The 14,915-nt window shown below is 40.5% G+C and overlaps 1 protein-coding gene across 1 annotated transcript in view; it reads left to right on the top strand.

The window, feature by feature from the left end:
- The window catches only part of cntln (centlein, centrosomal protein), a 465,635-nt gene that overhangs the window by 423,312 nt on the left and 27,408 nt on the right, over nucleotides 1-14,915 (top strand). Inside the window, exons 25-26 of the mRNA XM_048527488.2 lie at nucleotides 2,619-2,807; nucleotides 9,074-9,151. Of these exons, the coding sequence (XP_048383445.2) occupies nucleotides 2,619-2,807; nucleotides 9,074-9,151 (267 nt within the window). The remainder of the gene's footprint in view (nucleotides 1-2,618; nucleotides 2,808-9,073; nucleotides 9,152-14,915) is intronic.

Below are 14,915 nucleotides of genomic sequence, written 5' to 3'. Positions count from 1 at the left end.
CAGCACACTGCATATGGGCACAAGCATAGGATGCAATTTCACACCTGTGAGACATTATGTACCTGTGTTCCCCATCTTATCTGTATGCTTGTCAGTTTTTTCATACCATCAAGAGCTGGCTTGTCCATCATGCAGCCTGGAAGCTCAGCATCCAGCTCAGCATGATTCCCAAAGTGTTGTGTGGACTCACTGTTCAAACTACCAGTAAGTGGAAGTGACAGATTTGCAAGGACCTGATCCTCCAATCACAGACCATTTCTCTCCTGTGTTTACTGTTTATAGACTCAGTCTACCAGCAGCAAATGTGGGAGAGAACTTCTCCAGAACTGGAGGCACTGCAAACTTCCCTTTTGTTTTCATAGCTTGGTGAATTTTGGGAGATGCAGTCCTCGCCAGCCATAGCTGCGCTCTCTGTCTCCTTCGTCCCCACCTTTCACCACTATGCACATTTTCTCTTTATCTTTGGCTTGGTCATGCTGTTGTCATCCTACTCTGCAGACAGTGGCTCCATAAAGGAGGACAGGTTAATAAAACAGAGTGAACTGTGGAGCAAGACCTGAGTTACAGAAACAGCACACATCCATCCACTTGGGCAACTAGAGCTTCAACAGAATGAGGAAATGGTCCTGTTGCCTTCATAGTCATGCCGTATTCCTCTAATGTCATATGAATTCCACTGTGGTCAGCTCATTGTGTGTGCCAACAGAAGAGCACGCATGGTCAGTGTTAGTGTAACTCAAATCTTTAGCTCAACTCTAGTTCCACCCCCTTTCCCAATGATAAGGACTTGGGGGCCGAGTCTGTTTCACTTTTATTCTGCTTCTTATTGAAAAGACAAAATAATGCTTTTTTTCTTGGATGGCATTGCTGTTTGGTACTTTGTAATTGCTACTTTTATTGTTTAAATTGTCAATTTACAGCTTCAATACAGATTTTTGTTTTGAAATTGATGTTTATGTTGTGTCAAGCCTTGTCTGACTGAAAATTGCTATCAGCCACCTTGAGTGAGGGAAAATTGAAATGTATACTTTAGCTATTCTCTTGAAGCATCAATCTATCATAGTGAGTGCATCCACCCTATCTTGTTTCATCTCCACTGAAACCCCCTTCAAGCCTTTTTTAATCTTTAGGCTTGAGTTGTTCCACTTCAGCCCTGACCAGCCAAAACCAAATCCCTCCTTATTTTCACCCCTCCCTATTTTTCTAATCTCTTCCAACCTTGTAGCTCTGAGATATCTACATTCCATCAATTCTGGTCTTGCCAGCTTCTCCAATTTTATCAGTCAATCCTTGTTGCCTTCATCTGTCACGGTAATAAGATATCAAATTCCCTGCCTAAAATTCTCCACCTCTCTACCTTGCTTTCCACTTGTCTGACACTCATGGAAATATTTATCTTTGACTAAGCTTTTGGTGGCCTGTCACATATCTCCTTATATGCTCAATATTAAATAATGCCTGGTAACACTTCTTTGCAGCATCTTGGAACAGCATACTATGTATTAATTGCTATGCAAATATCCTTTGTAGTTGGGTCAACTTCCTTCCTACATTCAGTCAATTTTATTCAGAGCATGACTGACATTCTACCATTGTCTATGAAAATCATTTCTAGATTTGGAATCTGGTGGTGCTATGTCTTGACATGCCTACGTGTATGTCTTTTCCAGTTAAAATTGTCTTGTTTTAAAAACGCCTAGTCCAAGCACCTGCAATAATACCTAACATTCATTTCCCTACCATTGCCTTCCTTCTTTACCCGAAATGTGTGATTAAAATATGACAGATTTATACAGACAATTTTCATGATGTATGTGATTGCAGGAATTTCTAGTGGCAACAGGATCATAAGGACAGAATACAATCTGCAAAGTGAAGACAGAATTGTGTTTCTGTGTTCTGATCCAGTTGTCTCCAAAGCCCGCTCAGAGGTAACTTGGTATTGACACCTCATGTAGTAATGTTCCAGCATATCAATAGCCATATCACAAAAATATAGAACATTCCTACTTTTCTGGTGAATTTGTTAAGAGGTCAAGTCTGTGATGAATACAAAAATGTATTTGTTATGCATCTATTTTGCCGACTGATGTAAACAAGCAACTAAAACATTGAACTTGGAATTACTGACAATTACATTGAATATACAGGACAGAAGTAAGCAATTCAGCTTAACTGCTCAGTGCTTGTTATCGTGCTCACCTTCTATGCCTTCTCCCACTATGTTTTCTTAATCTCTTCCTTTGACACAGCTTATTTCTTTCTTCCTCATCTAGTTTTCCTGAGGTGAATTTATTTGCCTGAAATACTCCTTCTGGGCACAAATCCACATTCCAACTACTGTCACCAATGTGCCTACACAATGTAACTCCATCTCTTAACACCTCTACCCGTACCATTTCTCTCAATCCTTTTAAGCATTCCTTAAGACCCATCTATTTGAAAACAACTTTTTACTCTAAGAGGATCTCCTTCAGCCTAACCTCACTTTTTTTTTTCAATCTGTCCTTGTGAAGTGCCTTAACATTGTGTTAAATGCAAGTTGTTGTTGAACTTCAAGCCACTGCTCAGATTTGTACATTTCTGTATAAATAACAGCTTGATGTGTTTTATGGCAGTCTTTAGCCAACGAGATATGCAAAGAAATTCAAGGCAGAAGAACCCAATTGAAAAGAGCAAAGGTGAAACATACAAACCATAAAGGTCTTTCAAAAGAATCTGTCAACAGAGCCCAATCCATGGCAGCATCTATTCTCAATATTTCACAAAGTGATCTGCAGGATATTTTGGATCTTGAGGATGAAGTGGTAAGAAATATTTTTGCACACATATCCTATTTAAAGGTGTTATGAACAAGTGAATAACAAATGGGTAAAAATTGTGATTTATGTAGGACATTTCTTCTAAGACACATGAACGTTCATAAGATTGAGAATAGTCGTGTGGATAAAAAGTTCAGTACAGATTTACATCAAGTTAATGAGTATGATTTTGAATTTAAGGGCACTAATCTTTCATTTTGAAGAGTTACAGTTTAACATGCTGTTTTCTATCTTGTACTATTTATTTGTAACTGCTCAGTTTCAGCACGTACATGTATATCTACAAGTATTTCATGTGAGCTCTCAAAAAATTTGACCAACTACACGTTAGCAGATTGAATTAAGGTGTCTGCTACTAGGACCTTCAGATGATGAGTTCTGTGCATGACATTTGGTTTGTCGCTCAGTTGTTGTATGGTTCAGTTTGAAGTCCTGCTCTGGTCGCATTGTCAGAGATCTTGGTATAAGTGTTAGACTAGTATTCCAGAGATCCAGGTAATGTTCTGTGGACCTAGGTTCAAATCCCACTATGGGGCAGATGACAGAATCTGAATTCAATAACAATGTGGAATTAGAGGTCTAATGATGACTGTGAAACCATTGACAATTGTCAGAAAAATCTATCTAGTTCACTTACGTCCTTTAGGAAAGAAAATCTGCTGTCCTTATCTGGTCTGGTCTACATGTGACTCCAGCCTTCTCTCACTGTATTTTCTTCATCTCATTTGATGACAAAGCCTACTCCTTTCTTCATCTTATAGTTTTCCTTAAGTGGAATGATTTGCTCAAATACTTTTTGTGGACATAATATGGTTGACTGTAAAATGATGTCTGGACAATTAGGAATGGACAATAAATAATGCCTAGCCAGCAAAGCCCTCATCTTTTGAATGAAAATAAAAGAGGCTTCCATAGTCTTTTCATTGAAAGCCTTCATTCCATGGTCTTCCAAGGGCTGATGGAACATGAAGGTAGTTGAAGACTCATCAATTACTAACTATTGCAATGCAACAATTATTATTTGTACAAATACAAGTGCTTTGTACACTTTTCTTAGCTCTTTAGTTACCTAGGAATACTGTAGATACTCCTGTGGGAATTGAAGAGGAAGTGTTTGTGTGTAAACAACTAAAAGTACCAACAAAAAGAACCAGCATTTCTATACTATCTTCATATGCTGTAATAATCATAAATAATAGCATCCCTACAGTGTGGAAACAGGCCCAGCAGCCTAACAAGTCCACACCAACCATCAGAGCATCCCATCCAAACCCAAACCCCTATAATCCCACCTAATCTACACATTCCTGAACACTGCGGAAATTTAGGATGACCAATCCACCTAGCCTGCACACCTTTGGACTGTGGGAGGAAACCAGATCACCTGGAGGAAACCCACGCAGACACAGGGAGAATGTGCAAACTCCACACAGACTGGTGCTGTAAGGCAGCAGTGCTGACCACTGTGCCATCATGCTGCAAAGCATATTCTAACAGATAACAGTGTGGAACTGGAGGAACAAAGGCAGCATTTGAGGGGCAGGAAAGTTGACATTTCGGGTCGGGATCTTTGTTAAGAAATGGGGAGGGGGAAGGGAGCTGGGAAATAAATAGATAGAGGAAGGCTAGAGTTATAATGGTTGGTGACCAGAAGGTGTTGTCATTTGTCACGTATGGAGTGCAAATGCTCTACGAAATGGTCTGCGAGCCTACACTGGGTCTCACTGAAGTTGAGGAGGCCACATCAGGAGCAGCTGCCGGTTGCCAATATTTTAACTCTCCCACACACTCCCTGGTGACATGTCCATCCTGGGCCTCCTCCAGTGTCATAATGACACCACCTGCAAACTCATATCCCACCTCAGGAGTCTACAGCCTGATGGTCAAACATGGAATTCACCAGTTTTAAAATCTCTCTATATCCCAGCCTCATCCTACGTCAACCCTCCCTTTCATCCATGCCTCTTGACCTGACCCGACGTGTCCATCTTCTCACCCATCGATCCGCTCCATTCATCCCACTGACCAATCCTCACCACTCTCTACCTGCACTCACCTAATACCATACCACCTACCTTCCCAAGCACCTCTCCTCCCTCTATTTATTTTCTGGCTCGCTTCCCCCTCCCCATTTCTGAGGAAGGGCCCTGACCAGCAACATCAGCTTTCCTGCTCCTCTGATGCTGCCTGGCCTGTTGTGTTCCTTCAGCTCTACACTGTGTTGTCTCTGGCTCCAGCACCTGCATTCTTGCTATCTTCTAGCAGATAGTTTTTTTGAAATGTCCCTGTGACCTTGCTTTAATTGTGAAGACTGTGTAGAAGGAGACAGCAATTACAATTGCATCAGGAAGATATCAACCTCTCAAAATGAGCCTTGGTGAGAGAGGCATGTACAGTGATAGAGTCAAAATGAGTAGTGTCATGTGAGTATGAGGCAGCAGAAAGAAGATGATCACATTTATCCCAGTGCAGCACAGAGGATCATTGACCTTTGTCCTCTGGGCATCCCAGCTTACCCTTAGCACTGAGCCAGGCTGTTTTTTGGGTCTAGGTTGGCTTGGTCTGTTGGCCTCCCGTGGCAGAAAATGAATGGCTCTCCTCTCAACCACTCCTTTCAATACTGTTTCCAAGTCACTGCCTGCAAAGTGGAAAGCATGCTTTCTTTTCTTCTAGGCTGTAATGGTTGAGCACTACAGCGTGAAGACCAACAGATTGATGTGGTGTATCGAATGTGTGAGAATCAAGTCACTGTGATTTTAGCATTTCTACGTCAGTTTGCTTCTCATTTTCGCTGGCCATCAACAATGCGGAAATAAAAAGCCAGCACGTAAGTCTGTTCCTGCTAGTAAACAGTCTCTTCAAGATTAGCAGTTCCTGAGCTGTCTGTCCTTAAAGTGACACATGCAGCCCTCAGCTCCAGGCTAAATCTGTGAAGTGGCGCTCACAGGTGAACTGTTGTCTACATGTCATCGTTCCACGAACTCCTGGAACCAACGTAATGTTTTGCATTCTTTTGCACCCAATTGAGAATGTTAAAGTAGGACGGCAGCTCAGAGTTCCCTTAAATTTTGGCAAGTCTTTCACCTTGGAGAAATTACTACAGTTTGGCAGCAACGTGTTAATATATTAATACGTGAACACAGTTATGGCTGATCATCCCAACTCAGTTGGCACAGGAGTGGGTGCTAAAGAATATAGCAAGTAACAATCATGCCTCACAAGTGCCAGGCAATGACTTTCTCCAAAAAGAAAGAATTTGATCACTTCCCTCAACATAATTGTATTACCATCACTGAATTGCCCCCTCCACCATCAACATCAAGGACACTGACAGAAGCTGAACCGGACCAAGAATATAGCTGCTGTGACCACAAAACCAGATCGAGCAGGGTAATTCACCTTATGAATATCTAGTGCCTGTCTGTCATCTACACGACGTGTTAGGAGCGTGATCGAATATGCACCCCTTCATCTGAATTTGTACAGCTCGAACAGCAGTCAAGAAGCTTGACATGATCAAGCAGTCCACTTCACTGGCATACCATCCATCAGCTTCCTCCGCCACTGTGTTGTGACAACAATGTGTGTCATCTATAAGATGGACAGCAGCAACTCAGCACAACTCCTTCAACAGCACACACCAAATCTAAGAGTTTTGCCACGTAGAAGAACAAGGCAGCAGATGCATGGAAACACTACATGTGCCCCTCCAAGCCACACACCATCCTTATTTCAAATTGTTTCACTATTCCTTCACTGTCACTGAGGCAAATTCCTGGAACTGTCTTCCAAACAATACTGTGGGTGTACTCAGTTCAGCATGGGCAACAGCAGCTCAAGGAGGCAGCTCACCACATCTTTCTCAGATCAGGTAGGGATTGATAATGAATGCCAACCTCACCAGCAATCCCTAAATCTCCTGGGCAACATTTGCTAGGCAGCAAAGGAAGCCTGAACATTTTCCATCATCACTGTCTCATGACATTTCCTTTACAACTCTAGGCCACCAATTCAAGGGACCTGGAATGATCTAATTCCATCAGCACACAGTCAACAATCTCTGCACTAATTTGTCCACACATATCAGGTGGTTGGTGGTTATATACTCAAAGACCTTCTGGGCAGAAAACTGGCTACCTGGCCACAACCTTCTATATCCACATCTGTACTATAAGGATACCTGCAAGTGAGATAGAGAGATGGCTGATAGTGAAACTGACTACTGAGGCACCTGTGACTTCTGGAGGATGACATTCGGAAAAGCGTTGCAAGAGACAACAGAACCAGAAACTATATTTGTCAAGATAAGTCAGAGGTCAGCAAGTTGTGCAACTTGATAGCCCATTGTCTGCTTTTGCAGCAAATGTGGTGGAAACAGCATGTTAGATTGACTCCTGAAGCACTCCATGTGATACTGCACAGAGAGTTGACCACAATGGCGCAAACCATTAACTTATGAGAAAGATGATTGACAACATTTTACACTGTGCAGTACTTTAGTTCAAAGATGTGTAGGATGACTGTTTTGTATTTGGACAACTGCATCCACTTTCCACTGTTGTACATTCACCCATATACTGTGGCTGTAAATCTTCTGTGCCTCTGCTTGGAATATTCGGTGTCTCTGTTTGGTTTTCTGTTAGCTCTTCATCAAAAACCAACTATCCCTAATCCCTAAGTAAGGCTGTCGGGAGCGGGCCCCTTCCTGGAGTGTCAGCAGCGGTAGGTTCCTTTGCTGAAATGTCAGTCCCAGGAGGCACATGACAATAGACATCTAAATCTAAAAATAAATCTAAATCTATCTCTCACCTTGTTCCTTGTCTTAACCTTATGAGGATTTTCTTCATGAGTGTTTATCTGGTTGTCTGTTTGAAATGCTGATTATGCTTGTGCTGTGGTAAATAGCGTTTCTTATGTGTACCTTGTAGAACACTGAGTTCCCTCTGCTGTATGAAGAGCAGATGGATCATTATGAATGCATAAGCAGCCTTGACCATCTGTACTGAGATCTACGAGAAGAAAAGGAGAAAACTTTTTTTTAATGAGTCTCCTGTAAACATTGCAATAAACCTTTCTACAATTCTGAAATAACCCCAATAATGTGCTAAGTAATAATCTTGCAACAGTAGTTTTAATGTGAGCAGATTTTCATTTCCTGTTGTTACTTTTTTATTGTAAGATAATTTCAGATTCTGAGGTGAATAATTCGTCTTCCATCGATTTCTACATAAAATCCTTGACAAAATTATGTCAAAACTGAGATATTACAGCTACTGCATTAGGGAAGATTGAGCACACTGGGGTTTTTTACTTTAGAAAAGGGAAGGTTTAGAGATGGCCTGATAGATGTCTGTAGAATTAGGAAAGGTTTCAACAGGGTAGGTATGGAAATCAGCGGCTGAACGTTAACTTCCAAAAGTAAGGAGCTTGTCATCATGTTAAATGTTCAAATGCAAAAAATCTGAATCAGGAATCCAAACCACCATCTTTCAGTATAATGGAGATAGAGCAAGGAAGAGGCACCAAACTGTTCAAGAAACAAATTGATTTTTAAAATACTATTATGAACATGCATGCCTTCATTCTAATAATTCCTAAGTTCTTACTTGCACTAGACAAGTTTCCCAGGCTACAGGAAACCTAGAAACAGAGAAGAGATGAAAAGGACAATACAGAGTGGTTTTCCAGCTCTGCTGTTGTTCAAGTGGTGCAGCAGCATTTCTTGTTGTTTTAACATGCTTTGTAATAAACACCACCCCCTTCAACTTTTTCCCCCACTTTTGAACACTTCAAGCTCCTCACTTCATGTTCAATACTTCTGTCCCTATCTATAACATACCAATACCGTACACCCCGCTTCCTCGCAGCAAATTTAACTGATCTGCTGCATGACACTACAGTGCAGAATACATACAAGGTAGTCACGATTAAGTACTGTAGAAAGCTGAGGAGAAAGTTTTTTTTATAGAGTGTTCAGAATTTGGAAATCACTCCCACAAAAAGTGATTGAGCAAATAACTTGAATACTTTTAAATGGGAAGTAGATCAATATATGGAAGAAAAGGCTGAAAGACTGACATGAGTTAGATGGAATGCCGTACAACCTATGATGTACAGAATTACAGGGTCGAATAACCTTTTTCTTTAATGTTGGTATGTAATGCTATGTAATAACAATTGAACACATACAACTAATTTTAATAAACTGCATGGATCATCTTAAAATTATGTCACCTTTTATTTACGTATAGGATGTAGAAGAAAATAAAGATGCTTGGCGGAACGATCAGAATTGGCTAGCTGAAATACAGCGGATTCTGGAAGGCCAGGTATCGAAGCATTTTGTGTGTTAGTAGTTCTTTTGAGCTTACTTTAGTCTAAACATAGCAGAAAACATGTAAACCTCATATTGTATGAAAAATGCCAAACACATTAAACAGTATTTGTAGAAATTTGAACGGTACAACATGTACAATTATTGAGGCAAAAAGTAGTTTAAAAATTACTCTCTTTTACTTTACTCAGCAAGTTACTTCAGAGCCGTTTTGGAATCCACTTTACAAATTTACCAAGCTGCAATGATTGCTCTTGTGACGATATGCCATATCTTCATAACACATTCACTTATACTTATTATTTTAATACATGGATCATTTCACTGACCAATTTGGAAATGAAGAAAATCTGAACTATTTATTTAACTCAAACACTTTATCAAGTTAAACGTTAACTTCATTGTCTTGCCTTACTGTGAAAATCTAAATCTGCTTGGAAATAAAGTTGTGATAGTACATATATACAATAGCAGGGTGATTCAAACAAAACAAGGCTGGTACTTCCAAAGTTCTACTGCATCAAACAAGCTTGTCCAAAAGGAAAGCTGTAGAAGCGGATCTATTCCCAGTAGTAACAGAAACAGAACCAAATGCAGAGGCAAAGGTATTACAGAGTAGCACAACTCACTACAGGCCAGCCAAGTGGTTTTATATTCATCGATCTGTACTTGTCTTTCCTTGCTATTGGGAAAAGTAAGGCGACCAGAAGTGCAAGTTGTGAATTTTGTTGGGAAACCTTGTATTTGCCCTGTTGGTTTTCTGCCATTCCACATCACATGAAATCCTGAAGCACTGTTGCAGAATTGCTTCAGGATCGCAATGTTGTCGTACTTTGCAGAAGCCAATTGTATGTTTGTTTTGGAGTTGGGAAAAGTCACATATAACACTGGATAGAGTCAATTATGTGTGGAATATTATAGCCGCTGTAGGACTATTTAAAACAGAACATCCCTTTGCTTCTTACATGTCACTCTCTCGACCCTCTCTTGCAGAGACTAAGTAGAAGAGCGGGGAGGAGTGATTAACAGGTTATGATCAGACTGTAAATGTAAATATGTTTGAGAGATCAAACAAACAATGGTATTTTAGTAGGGCTTCAGCGATCAAGGATTTGCAAATATTTTCAATGAATTCTTTATGTCCCATGGAATGTTCATGGGACATAACAACCTTCCTATTTTTAGAGTGTAATTTCAAGGGGAAGTCATAAGATTTGAAGAAAAATATTATCACTGAAGCACAAATGAACATACTGAAGATTGAAGTATTGTAAAATTATTATGGCACAGAAGGAGGTCATTTAGCCATCGTGTCTACGCTGGCTATCCAAATGAGCACCATGACTTAATACCATTCTCCTACCTTTTCCCCATAACGTTGCACAATGTGTTTCTGTTTAAATAATCATCCAATGCCCTCTTGAATACCTCAATTTCACCTGCCCCCACCACATTCCCAGGCAGTGTGTTGCAGACTCAAGTCACCCATTGTGTGATGAATGTTTTTCTCATCTTCCATTTGCTCTACTTGTAAAACACTTTATTTGCCTTCTCATTGATCTTTTTATAAGTGGGAGTGGCTTCTTCTTGTGGATTCTATCCAGCATGTTCATGATTTTGAAAACTGCAATCAGATCACTTCTTAGCCTTCTTCTCTTCAAGAAGAACAGTTTCAACCTCTCCAATCTGTACTCATAACTGAGAGTTCTCATCCTTTGAACCATTCTTGTAAGCCTCTTCTGCACCCTCTCCGATGTGTTCACATCTTTCCTGTAGAAATTATACGAATCTTTTTTCCCAGTGATTTCCTAAAGTTAGCCAATAGGACATGTTCAATTTTAATGGCTATTTTGTTCATTATTTATAGGCACGAGCAGGGCACCGGTTAGGTCAGGTGACTGGGTGGCTGATAGAGGATGCAGAGTGACATCGACAGCAAATGTTCAATTTCCACACTGGCCAAGATCCAGGAGAGAGGAGGCAGCTTGAAATTAAAAGTTTCCATGGTTCACCTCCCAGAGTGCATGCTGAGTTCATGCTGAATTAAAATGACCAAATTTAAATGAGTCTGGAAAACCTCCTAACTTGCAGTTGAGGGAGAATCTCCAAGAGAAACCTTCACTATGAATGACAATTTTAGTGTAGACATTAGAGAGAAAAGAGCAGAAGTAAATCCCTAGAAGCTGAGAATCACGCCGGTCTTGGATGTAGCTATCAAGCAACTACATACAGAGTGTGTCGTATACCTTTGGAATAAGATTTTTTGTTGTGCTCAAGATAAAAAGGGGAAATTGTAACAAACTGATCTCTCCAAACCCACCTCTCCCCAACTCCTCCCATTCTTAGCTTTGGCTTGGGATTTCTATTGCACAAATCCCTGCTTATCAAGATGTTACAGGAAAACACAGGTTAGGTAAATGTAAGCTATTTTGGGGATTCTCAAACTAGGGGGCATGGTCTAAAAATCATGGCCAGACCACTTAGGAGAGATGTTCAGAAGCACTTCTACACACAAGGGTAGTCAATGTTTGGAGCCCTTTTCCACAATTGGCAGTGGATGTTAGGTCAGTTGTTAGTTTTAAATCTGTGACAGATCACTTTTTGTTAAGCAAAGACAGAAAGGGATATAGGCCAAAGGCAGATATATGGAATCAGGCAACAGACCAGTCATGACCTTACTAAATGATGGAACAAGGCTGAAAGAGCTGAATGGCATACTCCTGTCCCTATGTTCCTACAACTTGCCCTAATCTTCCTCCAAGACCATGGCCCACCTTTTCAGCTATAAGTATTTGGTCACTCACTCTGCTGCTCTGAATCTGCTTTAGCCTTCATACTCTGCTGATACTCATAGTCCTGTATACTACCTTGAAAATAAACTATGCAACCACTCAGATTCTTTAGAGTGTTTCTTTAAAAACCTACCCTTATAAATGCACAACTGGTTTCTCATAACATCACCCATTCCAAGCATAGCCTGTTTCAATTCTCTTGTGAACTTCTCAGAGATATCAAAGTGTAAATGCAAGTTACAGTGGTTGTTATGGAATAACACTGCAGTTAGCTAACGTGCGTAAGGATCATTCTTTCCAATGGTGCATTCTTGAGTATAAATTTTAAAAAGGAAAGAATAAGAGATGGCTGTTTTCAGAATAATAATTTTATAGACAAAATGACTATCTCTACAGTAATATCATAAATATGTGTCAATATAAAATATGCATAGGAACAAGGTAGCTCTGGTAACACAGTATCATCAGTTGTTTATATTCAGCAATAAATTAGAATACCTGAAGAGTGGTTCATAGCTTTGTGACCTTTTCTGAGGGATTCACTTGCAGTCAATTCATGTTTTCCTCACAGCTGGACAGCTGTTTATTACCATGTCTTCCTGTATTCTGCGCAATATTTTCTACAGAGACCGTGCACAGCTTGTTAGTGGGAACTGAATATTGATTTGGAATCCTGTCGATGCAGAAAGAATGAAAAAATGTCCACTAGAGACCTCGCAAACATATTCCTATTGATATTTCCGTGCTGAGTGGAAAGCTGCACACTTGATGACAAGGCTGAGACTGTCTTGAATCATAGGCAAATCCACAGAGATTCCTGGTGTGACCTCTGTGTTTCTTTTCTCTTATCAATTTCCAAGTTTTTTTTTCTTTATTAACATACTGTCTTTGAGAATAGTATGTCTGTCACAAGTGATTAAGGACAATCAATTGACATTTGGTTATTCCAATTTGTTTGCGGTATTAGTTTCTTGATGTGAGTAAGATCTGAAGTTGAACTGAGCTAAAACTGTGCATGATTTATTTTGTCAAATGTTGGCATTCTTGGGTTTAGGAGGGACATTATCGAGGAGGTGAAGCCTTGTTTATTAATTTCACCACACTGCTGCCTTAGCGTTTTATAATTTGAGATTATCTTTGCAAGTACCAGAAAGTCATTGATGTTGCATGTGTGGATAGCATTGGAATATGTGGTGCATACACTTCACGTTTTTGCAAAACCTATTCATGTTTTACAACCTAACAGGGCAGCACAGTGGTGCAGCGGTTAGCATTGCTGCATCACAGCGCCTCGGACCCGGGTTCAGTCCCATCCTCGGCGACTGTCTGTGTGGAGTATGTACTTTCTCCCTGTGTCGGTGTGGGTTTCCCCCCATAGTCCAAAGATACGCAGGTTAAGTGGATTTGCCATGTCAAATTGCCCATAGTGTCCAGGGATGTGTAGGTTAGGTGGATTAGCCATGAGAAACACAGGGATAGGGTTGGGAATCGTGTCTGAGTGGGATGCTCTTCAGAGAGTCAGTATGGGCTTGTTGGCCTGAATGGCCTGTTTCCACACTGTAGGGATTCAATGAATTCCATAAAGGTTGTATAAGTGTGAACTCCAGTAAAGGACATAGTACATATTATATTTGTGTCAGTGTCTTTATATTTTATTCTAATACAGTATTCATTTCTGGCTGTATTATTGGGTTTAACTATAACTTTGATTTATGGGCAGTAATTTTCCTCTTTTGCTGTGATAATTCACCTGATTACAGTTCAATCACAATGTTAAAAGCTGACAGGCGAGTACAGGTGGGTTTCTCAGCCTATCACAGGTCTTAACAGTGGTATCCTGAGTCACCAAAAACTACTGGCCAATCAAAAATCTGTGGCGTCTGTTTCCTGTTCACTGCCAGCCACGGCCTATTGCTCAGGTGATCCAGCGATGAGAAAAAGGAAAGGGTTCTGGGCTATCAGAGGAAAGGGCAGGGGCTGGCTTTCAAAGGCCATCCCTTGCCCCCCATTCAGGCTTCCGGTTCCCTGCAGATTGAGGCAGTTGGAGACCCCTTTCAACGGAGTAGGCAGTCCTGCCTGATTTCCTAGTCAGGAAGCTAGCCACCTTTCCAGCCAACTAGGATGCAAGTAATTGGGATCTTAGTGATTTGGAACTCTTAGGTGATTTTTAATTGACCATTTTGGCTTTGACTGGTGGTTTGTCACACAAGTTTCCAATGAACCTTTTTACCAGAACTTAATTGAAGACGTGGCAAGAGGGGCGGGATTCTCACTACAGCCAGCTCACACCACCTCTCATGCTACCTGTGGAGGGGCATATTCCACCAATAGCGTCAAAGCTCCAAACTTGAATAACCTATGGAATGTGATGGTGCATTTCTGTAAAGTTTTACAAATGTTGTTCACGTTTTTTATCCTAATTATATTACTTTGTATGATATTTTAAATCGTGTGTTGTTTACTACCTAAATCTAAGGAACAGTTGCTCCTTTTCCATTTTTCTTGAATATGGCATTAGCTCCCAAATCCATGCAAATCTTACTGAAATTCTGTGTTGAATGCTGGTTATATTCTTCACAATTTTAACTCAGTGATAGAACCACTTACAATGTGAAATCATCCTGTACCCACACTGTTATCTCTGGTCTCTCCCATGGAATATAAACCCTCCCAGTTCACAATGATATGCTACCCCGTGCCCCACTTTCCAGCAACAACAGTTTTCAAAGACATGATTCCACCATTTATATGTAATTCTGCACCACCTCCCTTGATCGCTGTACTGTCTTTCAAGTAAACTGGTTGTCCAGCATCCAATGTTGACGAGCAAAAACTTCATGCAACTAAACATTGGAAAGACCAAAGCCATTATGCTAATCAATAACAACCGTCCCAAAAATCCATCATCATCCCTGTGCTCATTGCTTCCCAACTTAGCAACACCTAAATTTCAGAATGACTGAATTG

The sequence above is a fragment of the Stegostoma tigrinum genome, chromosome 3 (assembly GCF_030684315.1).
Source record: "Stegostoma tigrinum isolate sSteTig4 chromosome 3, sSteTig4.hap1, whole genome shotgun sequence".
In the NCBI taxonomy this organism is placed as follows: domain Eukaryota; kingdom Metazoa; phylum Chordata; class Chondrichthyes; order Orectolobiformes; family Stegostomatidae; genus Stegostoma; species Stegostoma tigrinum.
The sequence above is the reverse complement of the archived record's forward strand: the minus strand, read 5'-3'. Positions and strand labels throughout refer to the sequence as shown.